General features: G+C 53.7%; 1 protein-coding gene across 3 annotated transcripts in view; it reads left to right on the forward strand.

Moving 5' to 3' along the window:
* The window catches only part of ITGB5 (integrin subunit beta 5), a 118,861-nt gene extending 105,136 nt beyond the window's left edge, over positions 1 to 13,725 (forward strand). The window contains exons 11-15 of one of the 3 annotated variants that reach the window (XM_026495260.4): positions 3,180 to 3,402; positions 7,443 to 7,546; positions 10,863 to 10,982; positions 12,356 to 12,522; positions 13,185 to 13,725. In XM_026495260.4, coding sequence (XP_026351045.3) covers positions 3,180 to 3,402; positions 7,443 to 7,546; positions 10,863 to 10,982; positions 12,356 to 12,522; positions 13,185 to 13,280 — 710 coding nt within the window. In that variant the 3' untranslated portion in view covers positions 13,281 to 13,725. The remainder of the gene's footprint in view (positions 1 to 3,179; positions 3,403 to 7,442; positions 7,547 to 10,862; positions 10,983 to 12,355; positions 12,523 to 13,184) is intronic. The other 2 variants (XM_057306494.1, XM_057306495.1) reach the window with 2 other exon arrangements.
* Positions 13,726 to 15,734: the final 2,009 nt, after the last annotated feature.

Below are 15,734 nucleotides of genomic sequence, written 5' to 3' on the forward strand. Positions count from 1 at the left end.
AGCTCCCCAGTTGCTTGCTCACCCCACTGGAGGGGGCTGGGGCTGTTCATGCACTGTCCACGTTATAGGGGGCTTGCACACTGTTTCTTGTCATATCCTTGCTGCTCAGGTGTTGTGGGAGGGTTTCTGGAGAAAGCCTCTCTGGTGGTGAGTCCTGTTGCTCTCCTGCCTTTGACCCCTAACTTTCCCTGCTTGAGCCCTAGGTCTGGACCTAGCCCTGACTTCACTGACCTCTGGCTGTGCTTGGGAGCTCTTGGGCCTGCACAGTAGCAGACGTACCCAGCACAGCCAGGCTATGGCTGAGCTTGTGGAGAGTACAGAGCAGCAGGCGCCTGTACCGACCTTCTCAGCAAGCACATCCTGTCACCTCCACGCCCAGTCACCTCCCTTCAGCACACACACTTCACCTGAATCCCAGCTCTTCAGTAAAATAACATCCTACCTCTTCTCCAAGATGTTGGCACTTTGGAATACAATGTCAGGTCGTATTTAGCTAATGTTGTCTTGCCGCCACACATGATTAGAGCGAGGAGGGAAACAGCCCTTACCTTCTGAAGCAAAGCAGTCCTCCTGGCCTGGGTACACCTTGCTGCTTGTAAATACAGCACTGACTATGCCTTTCACTGTTTGTGTTTGCTTTATGGGAAGGTGTCTTGTACAAGCCACTGGAGAGTGCCAGAGCTATATTAGAAACCTACCCCAGAAGCACAGTCTTCTCTGCAGCTCACTTTGAAAGGCATGTGGGAAGCTCTACTGATGGGTAGACAAAGGAAGGGGTGGATATGGGATAAAGCAGCAGGTAATGCGCTGATGGTGGAATGTCAGTGGCAAGTACATGGACGTTCACTGTACAATCCTCTCAACTTGGCTGCTGGTTTAGAAATGTTCATCATAAAATTGTGTGTGGGGGGGAATTACCCCCAACAGTGACCCATTTTTAATTGAAAACAGGCTCTTGACCAGTGTGACCCCTAGGCTGGAGAGCGAAGGCGTTGTGCAGATTGGATCCATTTCATTCGGGAAGACTTCCTGTGGGGGATGGTTTCCTGCCTGCCAAGGCTCAGAACCGAGCTGTCCGTTGCCTGGGTGACAGGAGGGGTGTGCAGCCTCCCTCATGCATGAGCTGTGCGCACCAGCCGCCTCCGGCCCCCTGCCCCCCCCCCCCGCCCCCATCCAGCATAACCCTGGAACGGGGTGCTGCTCCCTCCTGGGTCTCCCCTCCACACGCCAGCTTCTAGGCAGTTCAGCGGCACTCAGAGCCTCCTGCTGACCTGGACCTGGCTTTTCTCACCTTCCCAGAGGGCTGCCATATGCCTCGGCACTGCCTGGGAAGTGGGAGGGTGCTCGGATTCTGCTGTGGCTCTGAGCCCGGTGCAAGCGGAGAGGCTGTCTGGCCCAGGAAGGTTGGGAGACTCGGTCTCTCCAGATGGCCTCCCTCCTGCCTGCAGATTCTATGCACTATGGAGCTGACAGAGCAGGAGGGGGCAGGAAGTAAGTGGCAGCTGAAGAAGCTCTTTGGAACTAGGTCCTAACCTAAATTGTGGGTCACACTCATTGGTGATCTTGCAGAAAGTGCTGGGATCCAACTACCGGGATAACGGGCTCGGGTGTGGGGGTAAAATGCAAGGCCTCCACCCGTGGGATGTCAGTCGCTGCCCCCGCTCCACGTCCTGCTAGTATGGAAGTGGGTGCTCAGTCATGCAAATTCTTGGTCCTTTTAATCTTAGCCTTAGCAAAATAGCGCCAGGAAGGAAAACATGCTGCAGTAATAGCATCAGGGAGATTTTGTAAAGTCGAGTGCCATGTATAGCACTGCTTTCTGCCTCTCTCAGTGCAGAGGATCAAGAATCTGTGGTCAAGCCCTTGGGCCCCTTGAAAGTGGTGCACTCCGTGCTTTTCACCCAGTGACACATTCACTCATTCACACTCACACATGCTTGTCCTCTGAACTGAGTGAGCCTCTGCCCTTGGCACCTGTAGAACTTCAGGGGATGCCCGGCCCTTCCCCCTTGCAGGCTGGGGAAAGGGTCCCTCCTGCAAAGGAAAGCAGGGCACCCCTCAGCTGGTTGTCGTCTTGGTTCGGGCCTGCTCTGCTCTCTTTCCTCCCGAGAGGCAGTGGATGCTGGAAGTCAGACTCCCTGGTGCGAGTCCTGGCTCCACAGCCGCTGGCTCATGACGTTCAATAGGCCGCCTCGTCTCCGTGTCTTGGCTGCATCAGCTGTGGAAGGAGGATGCTAAGGGTCGCTGCCGCGTGGCATGGTTGTAGGAACTATTCATGGTTGTGCTGTGAAGCCTGATGGATATCCAGCCAGTCCTGTTCAGGTAGCCTCTGCTACCCTCGGCCCTGGCTCCTGAATCCTCCGTCTCTGGGCTCCGGGTCTGGGGCCAGAGCGAGAATTCAGCGTCGCTGCACACTGTGCCTGTAACAAATTACCACAGAGCGAGTGGCCTTTAACAACACAGATTTGTTCTCTTGAATTCTGGAGGTCGGAGTCTGAAATCGCTTCCACTGGGCTGAAGTCATGGTGTTGGCAGGGCCATACTCCCTCCCGGGCTCCAGGGAGGATCCGTTTCCTTGCCTTCTCCAGCTTCTAGATTTGCATGCCTCACATTCCTTGGCTCTCGGGCCTCTTCCTCCATCTTCAAAGGCAGCAGCTAGTCTTGCATCTGTTGTCCCATTGCCACTGCCTTCTGTGGTCAGATCTCCCTTTGTCTTCGTCTTCTTTGGACCCTTGTGATGGCATTGGGGCCACCTGGAGAGTCCAGGAGATGCTGTCATCTCAGAATCCTACACAGTCACATCTGCAGTCTCTTTTGCCGTAGGAGGTGACATGCACAGGTTCTGGGGATTAGGATGTGGATATATTTGGTGGCCTGTCTTCACATGACAGCTGAGACAGGAAGAAGCTCCCTGGGGTCCTGGTCCTGTGGCATCCCTTGGCCAAATTCTGAACGCACGTGGAGTACTGCCCCACACCAGCTAGGCCGAACAAGCCGCCCGGCCCCCGGCTGCCAAAGCCTGTGGGCACTAGGCCCTTTCCATATGCCCAAACAGCGCTGGAGGGCACTGTCCATGTCCTGTTCTGTGGGCTGCCCAGGGCCTGGCCCATGGCAGGAGCTGGGGGGTGGGTTATGTGTCTGTGCAGGCAGGCGCTGATGTGCTATGTGTGTCCCTTTAGGCCACGGTGAGTGTCACTGTGGAGAATGCAAGTGCCACGCAGGTTACATTGGGGACAACTGTAACTGCTCAACAGACATCAGCACGTGCTTGGCCAAAGATGGCCAGGTCTGCAGCGACCGTGGGCACTGTGTGTGTGGGCAGTGCCAGTGCACGGAGCCGGGAGCCTTTGGAGACATGTGTGAGAAGTGCCCGACCTGCCCAGACGCTTGCAGCACCAAGAGGTAATGGCACCCTCACTCCCACTCTCACCCCAGACCAGGCCCATCTTCCAGCCCATCAGGCCCTGGGGCTGGCCAGCCTCTTCCTCCAGTCCCAGGTGCCTGGTCTTGCTGGGGAGCGAGACTCTTACAACAGTAACTCAGTGTTAACTACACGATATATTAAAATAGTATTTTTGAAAAGCTGGTTCCATGGGGATTTTGTAAGAAAATAAAAACAGAACAAAAAAACAAGACTGCTATTCTATTCCCAAATTTAGAAGTTACCAGATTACTGACTTAAATTAAACTGGTTTTGGTACCAAAATAGTGGCTTCTCAGAGCCTTTCGAGTGCTATTGAGTTTTTCAAAAGGGGATTTAGCATGCATCTGTTTTTCCAATGAGTTGGAGCCCCTCCCCAACATTAACATTTCCCAAATAACTTTTCACAGGACGCCCGTATGGCAAATGCAGCTTTGAACAAAACATAATCAGAAGGTAGATTGGATAGGAGGGCATCCGACCTAGATAAGGCCTGCCAGAAACAAACCACAATGGGTTGTGAATTTTCTGCTCCATTTATAGAGAGAATGGAACACTGCTGCTGAATGCAGAAATTGTCTGGACAATGGGCACCAGGCCTCCGCTGCCTCGGCCACAGGGTCACGTTCCCCAGGCTGACCTCCCCACGGCTCTGCCCTTCACCCTCTGCCAGAGTGTGAATGTGCAGGAATTAAAGGGGTCAAGGAGCTATGCCATCAGGAAGGCAAGAGTGACCGTTTCTCTTGAATTTTGCTAGAGAAACAGCTGTGTCAGCATCATCCAATGTAAGGGGCCTCGAGTGAGGGAAATGGGCACAGATAATCAGAAACAAATAATAATACAGACATCGTCTCTCTTTGGCTGGGGAATGCAACTGTGCAATTTTCTTTTGGCAGATTTCCCCTCCAAATGTCTGGCTCAGGCTGATAATGAAAGGAGTTCACGGTCTGTGAGCCTGCTGTGGCTGCTGGTCAGTCCTTGCTCAGAAATGTTCTGGGTGGCAGAACCCCTGCTTGGACGTTTGCCTCAAATAATCCAGGCGTGGGTAATTGAAAGCTGGCTGCAGATTGAGAGACAAGATAGATAGGGCCAGATTTTATTTTGTGTAAGGGAGAGTAAGGGAGAAGAAAAACAGATCCACTTTAGACCTGCTAAGAGTGGAGAAATAACACAAATCCAAATAGAAACGTCCCAGGGGAGAACGGTAGGATCCTGGGTCTGCAGCCCAAATAGCCATGGCCATCTGAGCATGGAGTCACAGCCATTACCCACATTTGATGGCGGCAGGAGGGGCCCTCCCCCAGCTCGAACTCTTTTAGGTATGTGCTCCTTGTCCTTGGGGCACACGAGGTGAAGGGGGGGGCTACCGAGGACAATACACATGGAGTCAATAAAAGTAGATAAAGCCCATTTCCTCCTTTCCTCTGGGGCCACAAGGCAACGTAGGTTCGGCATAGGTCAATTAAAAGGCCTGACAACCTTCGCTTTAGTCAAAATGACACAACCCTAGCTGCAAATGTTTCAGACATAGAAAACATAGCACTTGATAATTTCTTACCCATTAAGCAATACCAAAGAAACAAGGAGAGCAAGGAGTTGCTGTAAGGAGACCACTATGCCTTCTTCTTTATCTCTGGACCAAACTGACCCTCTGTCTCTTTCACTGCCCAGTTGCAACTGTTGTTTTAAACAAATTCCCTTTGATAGTGACTTATAGCAGGCTGTTTTTCTATTTGCTGTTTTGCCAAGAACCACCAGGTTCTGAATGTCTTATGTCTTTTTTCCCCCTGGGGTTTCAGAACAGCCAATCTCCACTTTCTAGCACTAACCAAACATACCCTTCACCTTGGGTGAGGTCACACTCAGCCTCAGCTGATTTCAATTAACAGGCTCTCTGAGTAAAGTCTCTCTCAGCAACTTGTTTGTTTAAAAGGCCAGACTTATTTTAACACATGACTACAGTATATCACAAGTTTCAGCTCCGTGTGTGGAGCATACGAGTTAGACTGATATGTCCACATGGATAATTAGGGAGTGTTTCCTGGAAGTGGCCCCGTGGTTTCATGTGGTTTAATGACAAGCAGGGTTGCAGCTAGAAGGCTCGGGGAATCCTCGCTGAGACAGAAGGTCGGCTGGGGGGGCCACTGGCAGTGTGTTCATCCAGGAGGCCGGAGGAAGGGCCCGAGCTAAACCGCCCCTTCCTGGCCCCCAGCCCAGTCTCAGTGGCATGCCCTCTGAGACTCCGGCCTCAGGGGGAATGCAAACATTACCAACTTGTTTGTAACTCCAGACTGTTTCCATGAAGTCTTTCCCAGGAAAGTGGGATTTTATGGCCAGTTCTGGGGTAGCTGAATTCTTAAGACTTACCCTCTTTCTTCCTTAGTGTTCAGAAGGGGGAGTGAGGACTTGGGAGGGGGTTACTGAGAGGCAGGGCACCTGAGCACCGGACCAGCCGCCACTTCTCCCGAGCCCCAGCACCTCCCTATACACGAAGGGGGTCCTTAGGAAGTACTTTCTGGCTTGCTTCCTGTTCCCGTGCTCCCTCCACAGTTGCTCCCCTGGTAGTGTGGTAACGGGCCTCAGTCTCAAGGAGTTAAAACAGCAGATGATGATAATGAAGGCTGTGCACTGTGGTCGTACAGCCCTCTATATTTTTGCCAGAGAGCTTTCCAGACACACAGCCTCGTTGGTCCCCACGGGCCTGTGGGGTGAGCGGGGTGGTGTATCCCCGGGATTGCAGCGGCTCTGTGGGGTCACCGCCTGTGCTCTGCACACTAGGCTCTTGGGCCCTCACCCCGGATCCTGAGGAAGCCCCTGTTTCCAGAGAGCTCACCTTCCTTGCAGGCCACCGGGAACAATGGGTTCCCCGCCAAGTCCCTGAGAATTTACCGTCAGCTGGTTGTTTTGCTCCAACCTGCTCCTCCCTGGGGTTCCGTTTGTGCTTCCCCGTCCAACCATCCCCCAAAGGGGTCGGGGCCCCTCTCCACCACTGCAGGCTTTACTGACCCTTTGTCAAAGCTTCACTTGTCTGGCCCCACCTCCTCAGGAGTCACCTTCTTCCTGATGTAAGCCAGAGATAGACGGGGGTACCTGGATCGGGGTTGACAGTGGCAGGTACAAGTTCGGGTCCTTAACTGAGCATCTTTGTTAAGCATTTTCACGGAATGACAACATCTGATTTAAACTGTGGTACCTGAGGTGAGAGGAGAGAGGCTCAAAGTGTCTCTTTGGCTCCTAACCTGATTTCTCCAGAAGGCCCCTGTTGAAGTGTAGGTTTCCTGGGAGGAGGCTGTCATCCTGTGGCCTCTACCAGAGTCTAGTGTAGACCAACTCACAGGGTGTAGCCCAACTCACAGGCAGACTCCGTCTGGGAGGGAGAAGGGGCTAGTGCCCGAGGGTCTCCTAGACAGTGGTTCACCGCCCTCACTGTGAAGCCAAACCCAGGAGCCCAGGCTGTGCCTCAAAGATGTGGGTCTCATGGGTGTAGTCAAGCCCTAGAAACAGTATTTTCTGAAAAGTCCCCTGGAGAGTCTAATGTTGAAGGCCCTGCCCTAGCAGTGATCTCCTGGTGCAATCCTGGGAATTGGGGCAACGTGGGGGCATCAGGCACTGGCCGAGGGGGTGTGAGGACCCCTCTGCAAGGCACAGAACACCATTTTTTAATCACTTGAAGTTTCCCGCTGCAGACTCCTCACTAGCATCTGAAGCAGCAGAGTGCAGATGGGTTTGGCTTCTGGTATCTAAAATTGAAAGTTCTCCAGCCTGCAACTTGACATGTAGACCAGACATGTCTCTAAAGTCACATATGTTCCTCCAAGGACCCTCCGGCTTCCTGTATAACAGCAGTCAGAGGCCAGCAGAAACATTGACTGAGGCCAAAAATGTGAAGATAGGATGAAGTTAGAGCCTTCAGGGGCCCAGGCCTGGCAGGAGGGTGGGCCACGCACCACTGGTGCCCGGCTCCTGGCGGAGAACTACGGCACTGCATCTAACACCCGCATTTATCACCTCTTCTCCAAAGAGACTGCGTTGAGTGCTTGCTGCTTCACTCGGGGGGCCCGGCTGAGAACCAGACCTGCCACAACGTGTGCAAGGATGAGGTGATCACATGGGTGGACACCATCGGTGAGTGTGCCCCAGTGGCGCTGGGCAACCATCCCCTTCTGTATCTTGGCAGACACCTCAAGGCTTCCTCCCTCGTGGGGATGATTCATCGGCAGGGCCGCCTGGCGGGGAGCAGGGCGGGTCTAGCGTTGGGTTAGGAACGGCAGCGTCAGGATCCTGAGCTCTACTGGTGGCTCCCTAAGAGGACTTGCGGTGCCTGTGCTAAGGCGTAAGTTCCAGGCTCTCTGCGGTGTACAGCCTCCTTGTTCGTAACTTTTTGAGCCATCCCTGGAGTCCAGCCCGTCCCTAGCCACATCTCTCAGGCTCTCTGAAAGGCTGGTGTATTAGGACAAGTCGTGTTAGCTGCTGTGACAAACAAACCCCAGACCTCAGTGACCCAACAAGATAAAAGTCACTCACTGAGAGTCCAACTGAAGACATTTCCGGTTGGCAAGGCCTTCTGTGAGGTCGTTCCGGAACGCAGACCCTCTCTCTATGAAGGTTCCACTCTCCTCAGGGTCCTTGGAATCCTCTCCACTCATCAGCACGTGGGGGAAGACAGAGTGAGGGATCACGTGAGATGCTTCTGTGGGCCAGGCCTGGAAGTGGTGCCTGTGATTTCCACCTGCATTTCATGGGCCAGAACCCAGCTGTCTGGCCTCATTAGCTGCAAGGGTCACTGGGAAATGTAGTCAAGTTATGTGCCCAGGAGACAGGGAAACCACGTTTGATGAACGACTACTGGGTCTCAGCCTGGTGCAGCTCTCATGATGCTGCAAAAGGCGTCAGAAGGGGCTGAGCTCGAGTGGGGCCCGGATCGCACCTGGGCCCGCGCGCCGCCCTGGCTCTTGTCCCGGCGGCGGCAGGCATCTGTTCCTGCAGCTCTCACCCGTGCCTTGTTCTGGTCTCCGGCACAGCAGCTCTCGTTTGACGCTGCTTCTTATTCGAACCGCTCCAGTTTGACTGCATCCATCCATCCCTGTGCCTTTGCCTCTGGACAAATGGCTACGAGTTCATTTCTGAGTGGGAGCCCACAAGGAGGCTCAGAGGTGCACAGACCTCTGCTTTCTACCATCGCTGGGCTGCCTCCGTCCCTTTTCTAGCACACCCATTGCTGTCCGGCTGAGGAGTTTCTAAGGGTAAGAGATGCAGATCACATACCTTAACCTTGTGTGCACATGGCTGGCTTCGGAATTGGTCTGGAACACTGTAATGACACCAAATCAAAGCGGCCCTGTGTTGGAACCCTCACACATTCTGGCAGCAATGTAAAATGGTACACGACTTTGGAGAATGGTCTGGCCGCTCCCCCCAAATTAAACAGTTACCACACAGTTCAGTAATATCACTCCTGGGTATATACACAAGAGGACTGAAAACACGTTAACCAAAACTTATGCGTGAATGTTCATAGCAGCATTATTCATAATAGTCAAAAATTCAAAAGAACCCAAATGTCCATGAACTGATGGAACATCAGTGGTACATCCACACAGGGGAAAAAGGCATGGTGTCCTGATATGTGCCACAATGGGGATGAATCTTCCAGGTATTCTGCTATGTGTGAGAAGCCAGGCAGAAAAGGACATGTAGTGTATGATTCCACTTACGTGAAATGTCCAAATAGGCAAAAGCACAGGGACAGAAAGTAGATTGGAGGCTGCCAGGGGCTGGGAGAGAAGGGGATTGAGACTGCTCGCAGGAAGGCTTTCTTTCGGGGGTGATAGAAATGTTCTGGAATTAGATGGTGAGAATTGTTATACAGCATTGTAAACATACTAAAATGACTGAATTGCACCTAAAATGGTGGGGGGAGGGGACACGACTGTGTGCCATGAAAGGGGTTCTGCCTCTGAGGCTCCTCTGCTGGCAGGCTTGCCCTCTCCCTTGACCTCAGCTGCTGCGGGCTCCTGGCCCCAGCCTCCTGCCTTGGCCCCGAGTCGCCTCCTCTGTAGCCTTCCTTGTTCCTGCCCCCCTGGTTTTAAATGACCACTGTGGCCACATCCTGGCTCCTGAGTACATTGAGTCACGCACTCAGCCAGCCCTTGCTCACTGAGCACCTACTATATGCTGGGGCTTGTGCTAGACCAGGGGCCAGCGGGGAGCCCGTGGAGTCTAGGTTCACACCATTTTCCTGCCACTGCTTCTGCCTGCTACGTAAGGCCTGGCTCACAGCAAGGTCTGCCCACTGACCTGGGACAGTGGCCCCCGCCTAGGCACACACAGTCCAAAAGGACAAGATGCTGCCTTCCTGGGGCCCCCAGCTGATGCACCCGCTCTGGAGCAGTTCCATCGGGCCCGCGTAGCCTCTGCTCAGAAAAATCCTCCGTGAGATGTCTGCTCAGATTCACTGTTTATCCTTGTCCTCCTTCTCCTGGGCTTTTTTCATGCACAGACACTACATGCACCCAGACCAGACTTACGGGTGGGGCTGAGAGAACAGTCCAGGCGCTCACATTTGATGACCACACTAATTGGTCTGGTTCCAGGTTAAAACTCCTTTGAGCAATAGGGCTGCGAAAACGAGAGCTGAAAGGCGTTTTACGCGGTAACCTCAGCCCGCCACAGTTGCTCAGGACCAACTGGCCATTGCTGCCAAATGTCCCCTCCCCCTTCCCTTTCCTTACTCCCTTTCCCTCCTAGAATTCAGTCTAACCCTTTCCCAAAGAAGCTTTGGAGTGCAGGTGACGCCTGGACAGGGGGCTGTGACTCCCTCGTGTCGGGGGAGCAGCAGTGTGGGGCCAGGCGGGGGCTGCTCACTGTGGAGGAGTGCAGCAGGTGGTGTCCAGGCCCTGCCCCGGCCTCCGGCTCTGCCCTGCGGCACCCTTGTCCAAACGTCCTCGTCACCCTTGGTCATTGTGGTTTTACATCCTAGCACATGGCTGCTGACGCTTGGCCACCGCAGCGGGCTCTCAGCCAAGTGGACTCGACCGTGAGCTCTTGCCCAGGCCCCACAGGGCATTGGATGGCTCTTTCCTTTCTGTGTCCCTTTAACGCCCAGGGCAATTGCACGTACCAGCCTCACCCCCAAGCATAATGCCAGTGCCTCCTTCTGCTTCCCATCACTCCTGGCCAACACTTGGGAGGTTGGAAGAGCCTCTCTCTTGCATTCCCCAGGGATTGCTCACACCTCAGGGGATTCATGTCCCTGGAGCAATGCAGACTCCATGCTGGGGCTGCATGCTTGATGTGAGAAACCGGAGCTCACTTGTAAAGGCCCAGCCTCCTCTTAATGCCTCTCTGCACCCCCTTTCTTAACTGAGGCGGTCAGCTCCCTGCCCATCCATCAGCGCACTGGGTTGCTCGGAACAGACATTTCTGCTTGGTGTTCTTCCAGTGAAAGATGACCAGGAGGCTGTGCTTTGTTTCTACAAAACCGCCAAGGACTGTGTCATGATGTTCACCTATGTGGAGCTCCCCAGCGGGAAGTCCAACCTGACGGTCCTCAGGGAGCCAGGTGGGTCCAGGCTGGCTCTGTCTGCTCCCCTGGGGAGCTTGGCTTCTGACCCCTTTCCCTGCTCTGGGCTTGTCGCCCTCTGTCCTCACTGCCTTTCCAAACAGCAGAGAGAGGAGGATCACAATTCCTCATGAAGACCAGGGTCTGAGGCCGCCCCTGCCCAGCTCCTAGAGTTTGGCAGAAAGGTGGGCATGGGCCTGGGGACCCACTGTGGGGTGGGGCTCTGGAGGTCACGGTCTGGAGGCATGGGAGCTAGAGCGTCTCACCTCGGAGAAGCCGGAGTGCGGGGTGGGGCCGGGGCGGGGAAGAGGCCACAGCACATACTTCACCTGCGTAGCTGACGGCGGTGAGCAGCTGCAGCTTCTGCAGAGGGAGGGCGGGTGTGGACTGTGGAGGCTGGGGGGCCAGCGCTTGCCTCAGGGAGCATCTGGGTCCACACCCAGCCACGGCACTTCCCTGTCCAAGACGCGCTGGGTTACACTGCTGCGCTCAGCTCCTGGGCCACTGAGGTCGAGCCTTCCTGCAAACATGGATAATTCTGCCTCCTGCTTTGGACCAGGGACCAGTGGCCTTTCATTTTGGAGTAATTAGGGTTTCTAGTATGACCCCTTTTATTCTTCTCTGGAAGGGGGGCAGGGGTGAGGAGAAAAAGGGTTGCTCCCTTCAATTTACAGCATTGCAAACTGTTTTTCTAAATTGAGCCAGACCACATAATGTCCTTCTTGGGGCCAGAGGCAGAGGAAATGCTGCGCTACCAGCCCAGGATGCGTGCCTGCAAGAATGAGGCTTTGTTTTCAAGTGCTGTCTCTGCGGTTCTTTGGAAATAAGCACATTCGCTGCAGAGGGCCACACTAAGGGCTTACAAATGTTGGCTGGCCCCCAGCCCAGCCCTTGTGGATGCGGCTTCATGGAACCTCCTGCCTGCCTGGTCTGCTCCTGAGACCATTTACACGAAGTCTGAGACAGGTCCAGTCTGGAGAATGGAGACTGGGCCAGGCTGGGGCCCGGGCACTCACGCGAGGGGAGATGCTGCTGAGCACACAGTGCCCACGGCATGTGGGAGGGAGGGGGGCGGCCGCCAGGGGTCTCGTCTACATGTTGCCGCAGGTGGACTTGCTCTGTGGTCTGGAATAGGCGCCATCCCTCTTGGACTCTCCCCCTTTGTGTGCACTGGAGAAAACTCCCCCCCCCCCCCCCGCAACTGCAGGTCACCCAGAAGCACTGTGGGACCTAAGAGAGAAGAGAGGGAAGGCATTTTTAGAGAGGCACACCTGTCGCTCCAGCTAGGCCATGAGGCGGGGGTGGGAGTGGGGCGGCGTGTGCGGGATGCTCTCCTGGTGGCTTCGCTCACCCTGCCTCCTGGTCCCTTCCAGAGTGTGGAACTGCCCCTGACGCCACAACCATTCTCCTGGCCGTGGTGGGCAGTATCCTCCTGATTGGGATTGCGCTTCTAGCAATCTGGAAGCTGCTTGTCACCATCCATGACCGGAGAGAGTTTGCCAAGTTCCAGAGTGAGCGGTCGAGGGCCCGCTATGAGATGGTAAGCCAGTGGGATGCTAGAAGTAGACAAAAAGTCAAGCTTCACGGTCCAGTTGAGGTCTACAAGCTTTAAGGTCCGCTAACATCTTTGGCATTCAAATCAAAGAAACAAAACCCGACAGGCAGTGCGTGGCCAGTTCTGGATGGTGAGAACGCACGGCCCGGGAGCACAGGGGGCCCTGTGCAAAGCCCCACACCAGACCCAGCTCAGGACCCTCATAGGGCAGAGGCGCGTGGCACAGCCTTGGCAGGAAGAATCTGGACGGTCCTAGAGAGACCGCAGACTCAGTAAAGGACCTCAAGTTCTTAGAGTCCGTTACGGCATCCATTTGTGTGGGTCTTGTCTCCGCAGGCAGACTGCGTTTTGCCAGAGGACTGAGCTCAGTGAGCACCCCTGAATTCCCAGTTAGTTTCTGTTAAAGTTGGAAGGGACTTCCAAGATCATCTGGTCCAGCCCCTCGTTTCAGAGATAAAGAGCAGAAGCTCGGAGACCGGGAGGGTCTTTCCCAGGGCGTGACAGTCAGCGGCAGCATAGGGCTGTCACCGCCTGTGTGCTCAGGCTGCCGCTTTTCAGGGTGACGGGCTGAGGAAGGGCCTCGAACCCTGAGTATGTGTGTTCAGATGAATGGACACACACGTCCTCTTGCCTTCTGTGTTCTGTAGGCTTCCAACCCTCTGTACAGAAAGCCCATCTCCACGCACACCGTGGATTTCACCTTCAACAAGTTCAACAAATCCTACAATGGCACCGTGGACTGACAGCTCCTTCTCAGAGGGCCAGAGGGGGCTGATGAGAAATCAGAGACTGATCCGCCTTCGACAGCCGCTCAGCGGGATCACGGCCCCCTAGAGGGACAAGCACAGACAGCTTCCAGTGAGCCTGGGCTAGGAGCTCACTCCCTGCACTCGAAGGCGGCCAGTGTGCCACCTGGCTGCCGGACCACAGCCACGCCAGGCAGCCACCCACCCTTCCAAGCCCAGGAAAAGGCCCGGGACCTTGGCGCTCTCAGCTTTCCGCACCACATCCAGCACATCTCCGGGCATGGCTGGGGGCCTAGGCCGCCTCTCCCTTCCAGGAGGGCTGAGCCTCCAGCCTGGCCAGAGGAGAAGGCTCTTGGGAGCATCAGAGTGTGCAAAACCAACACACGCTCTGGCATTTCTCGTGTTGATCATTTTTATATGAAATAAAAAGATCGTGCATTTATGGTATAGTTCTGATTACTGCGAACTGTCTGCCTGATATCTATCCTTGCACAGGGGTGTTGGTGGTGGGATTTTCGAGATGCCTGCTGAAGGCACATTGTTGCAAATGTCAGTTTTCCAATCCTGTCTGTGTTCATTTAGTACTTTTGTAATGAAAGGGGAAAAGTTTGGGATTGAAAGTAAAGATTAAAACCAAAAAAGATTTTGTGTTTGCCTGACATTCTCTGTGATGCACGTATTCCTCTCTGAAGTGGTCCTAAGTGGTGCCCCAGTGGGGCTTGAAAAGGCTGTGTCCTTCCTCGGGGGACCCAACACAAGCCAATCCACTATTCCAGACCGGGATTCTTCAACCAGGGCTCCATGGGATGCTCAAGGGAGAGCGAAGCCTGTGCCTTGGGACCCTCCCAGGTTTGGTGTAAAGAAAGAGCTCCACGCTAGAAACTGTGGAAACCACCCCCCTGGATTGCCTGCCCTGTTCCACGGTGCTGAGGCTGCAAATGGAATGTGCACATGAAGCAAGGTCAAGATGTGACTTTCACCCACGGTCTCTTTCCACATGGAGAATAGTTCCCTTCCAGTGCCTTCCCCCATCAACTCCCAACTCCCAACCAGGCCCAGAGCACAAAACCCATTTCAGTGTTTTTTCCTGCGGGTCCCTGAAGTACCCTTAGGATCCCCTATCTGAGACGGAAGGGACCTGACAAATTGTCTGATCCTGTCCTCCATCCATGTGAGAGGAGAGTGTGAGACGGGCAGTCACCTGCCCAGGGGTCAGGACGTTAGCTAATGACGAACTGGTCCCAAGGCCCAGTTTTACACCCAGCCCGAGTGCTGGCCTCCTAATACCTGCTCACTCCTGTAAAATCTCTTTCACTAATCAGTTTTTCTGCTCTTGGCATCACGTCAAGGCTATTAGGCTTTCATTCCAAACTTCTCTGTCCTCAGCCTTGGACGGATTTCCCTCCATTTTGGCAAACACAGAGACAAGTGCCCGTCAATAAATAAGGCCTCTTACCTGGGGCAAATACAAACGGATTCTGAGTTTCCTTTGTTCTGTGTAATTAGGATGAAACAGAGATCTCATGACTTGATGAAGCTGCCTTAAAACCTTTATTGTAATAAAGCCAAATGTAAACAAATATATAAAAGAGATAAATGGTGGCTTTGAGACTGAATTGAGAAAAATACAGTTTTGGAAGAAACTGGGTTTCTCTTCTGTTTAATTGTGGGTTCCCTGGAGACAAATCATTAACTTGTTCAAAGGCTTATTTTCTATCAGGCAGCTCTGTAAGGGCACGCAGGACCTGAGCCACAGACCCTAAAGGATTCTTTGCTCCTGGGGTCCACCTGACAGAAGTTAGGACGATTTCATCTGTGACAAGCCCCCCAGCTGCTCACAGTGCCCTGCTGCCCTCTGCTGGAGGCTCCTGGGACTAGCTGTTGGGGACCTGTCTTCTGAGATTCTGACCCAGCATGTGATTCTCTCGTTCCTTTCCTTCGCCATTTGTCCACGCAGGCACCCCTGGCCCCCGTCACCACCAGCACTCCTCCATGGACACAAATAATGGAGCAGGAGCTGGAGGCGGGCTGCAAGCGCTCTCAGACCGTGGGCGGACTAACACTGCCCTTCCTGCTGCTGCTTGGAAGCACACCGGGATTCTAATGATGACAAAGGGACTTGCAGGGAGCACCTGGCAGTCTCTGGAAAAGCCCTTCGTCGTATCTGGAAGGATGGTTAGGGATGCACTTGTTGGAAAGAAGGAGGGGTGGGGGCTATTTGCCTTGTAATTCATCTATAGTGATTTAATACACCTGTTTCCAAGAGGTACTTCTGATTTTGAGAATCTTTTTCTAATTGCAAAAGTAATACATGGAAAAGATGGAAAATAAACATATAAAGAGAGAATCTTTTATAATCATACCAAGCAGGGTTACTACTCCAGCTTATTGTGTATGACTTCAGTCTTTTTATATATACATAATTTTAACCAAATTAGAATCGACCATCAT

Source organism: Ursus arctos, unplaced genomic scaffold, assembly GCF_023065955.2.
Source record: "Ursus arctos isolate Adak ecotype North America unplaced genomic scaffold, UrsArc2.0 scaffold_4, whole genome shotgun sequence".
In the NCBI taxonomy this organism is placed as follows: domain Eukaryota; kingdom Metazoa; phylum Chordata; class Mammalia; order Carnivora; family Ursidae; genus Ursus; species Ursus arctos.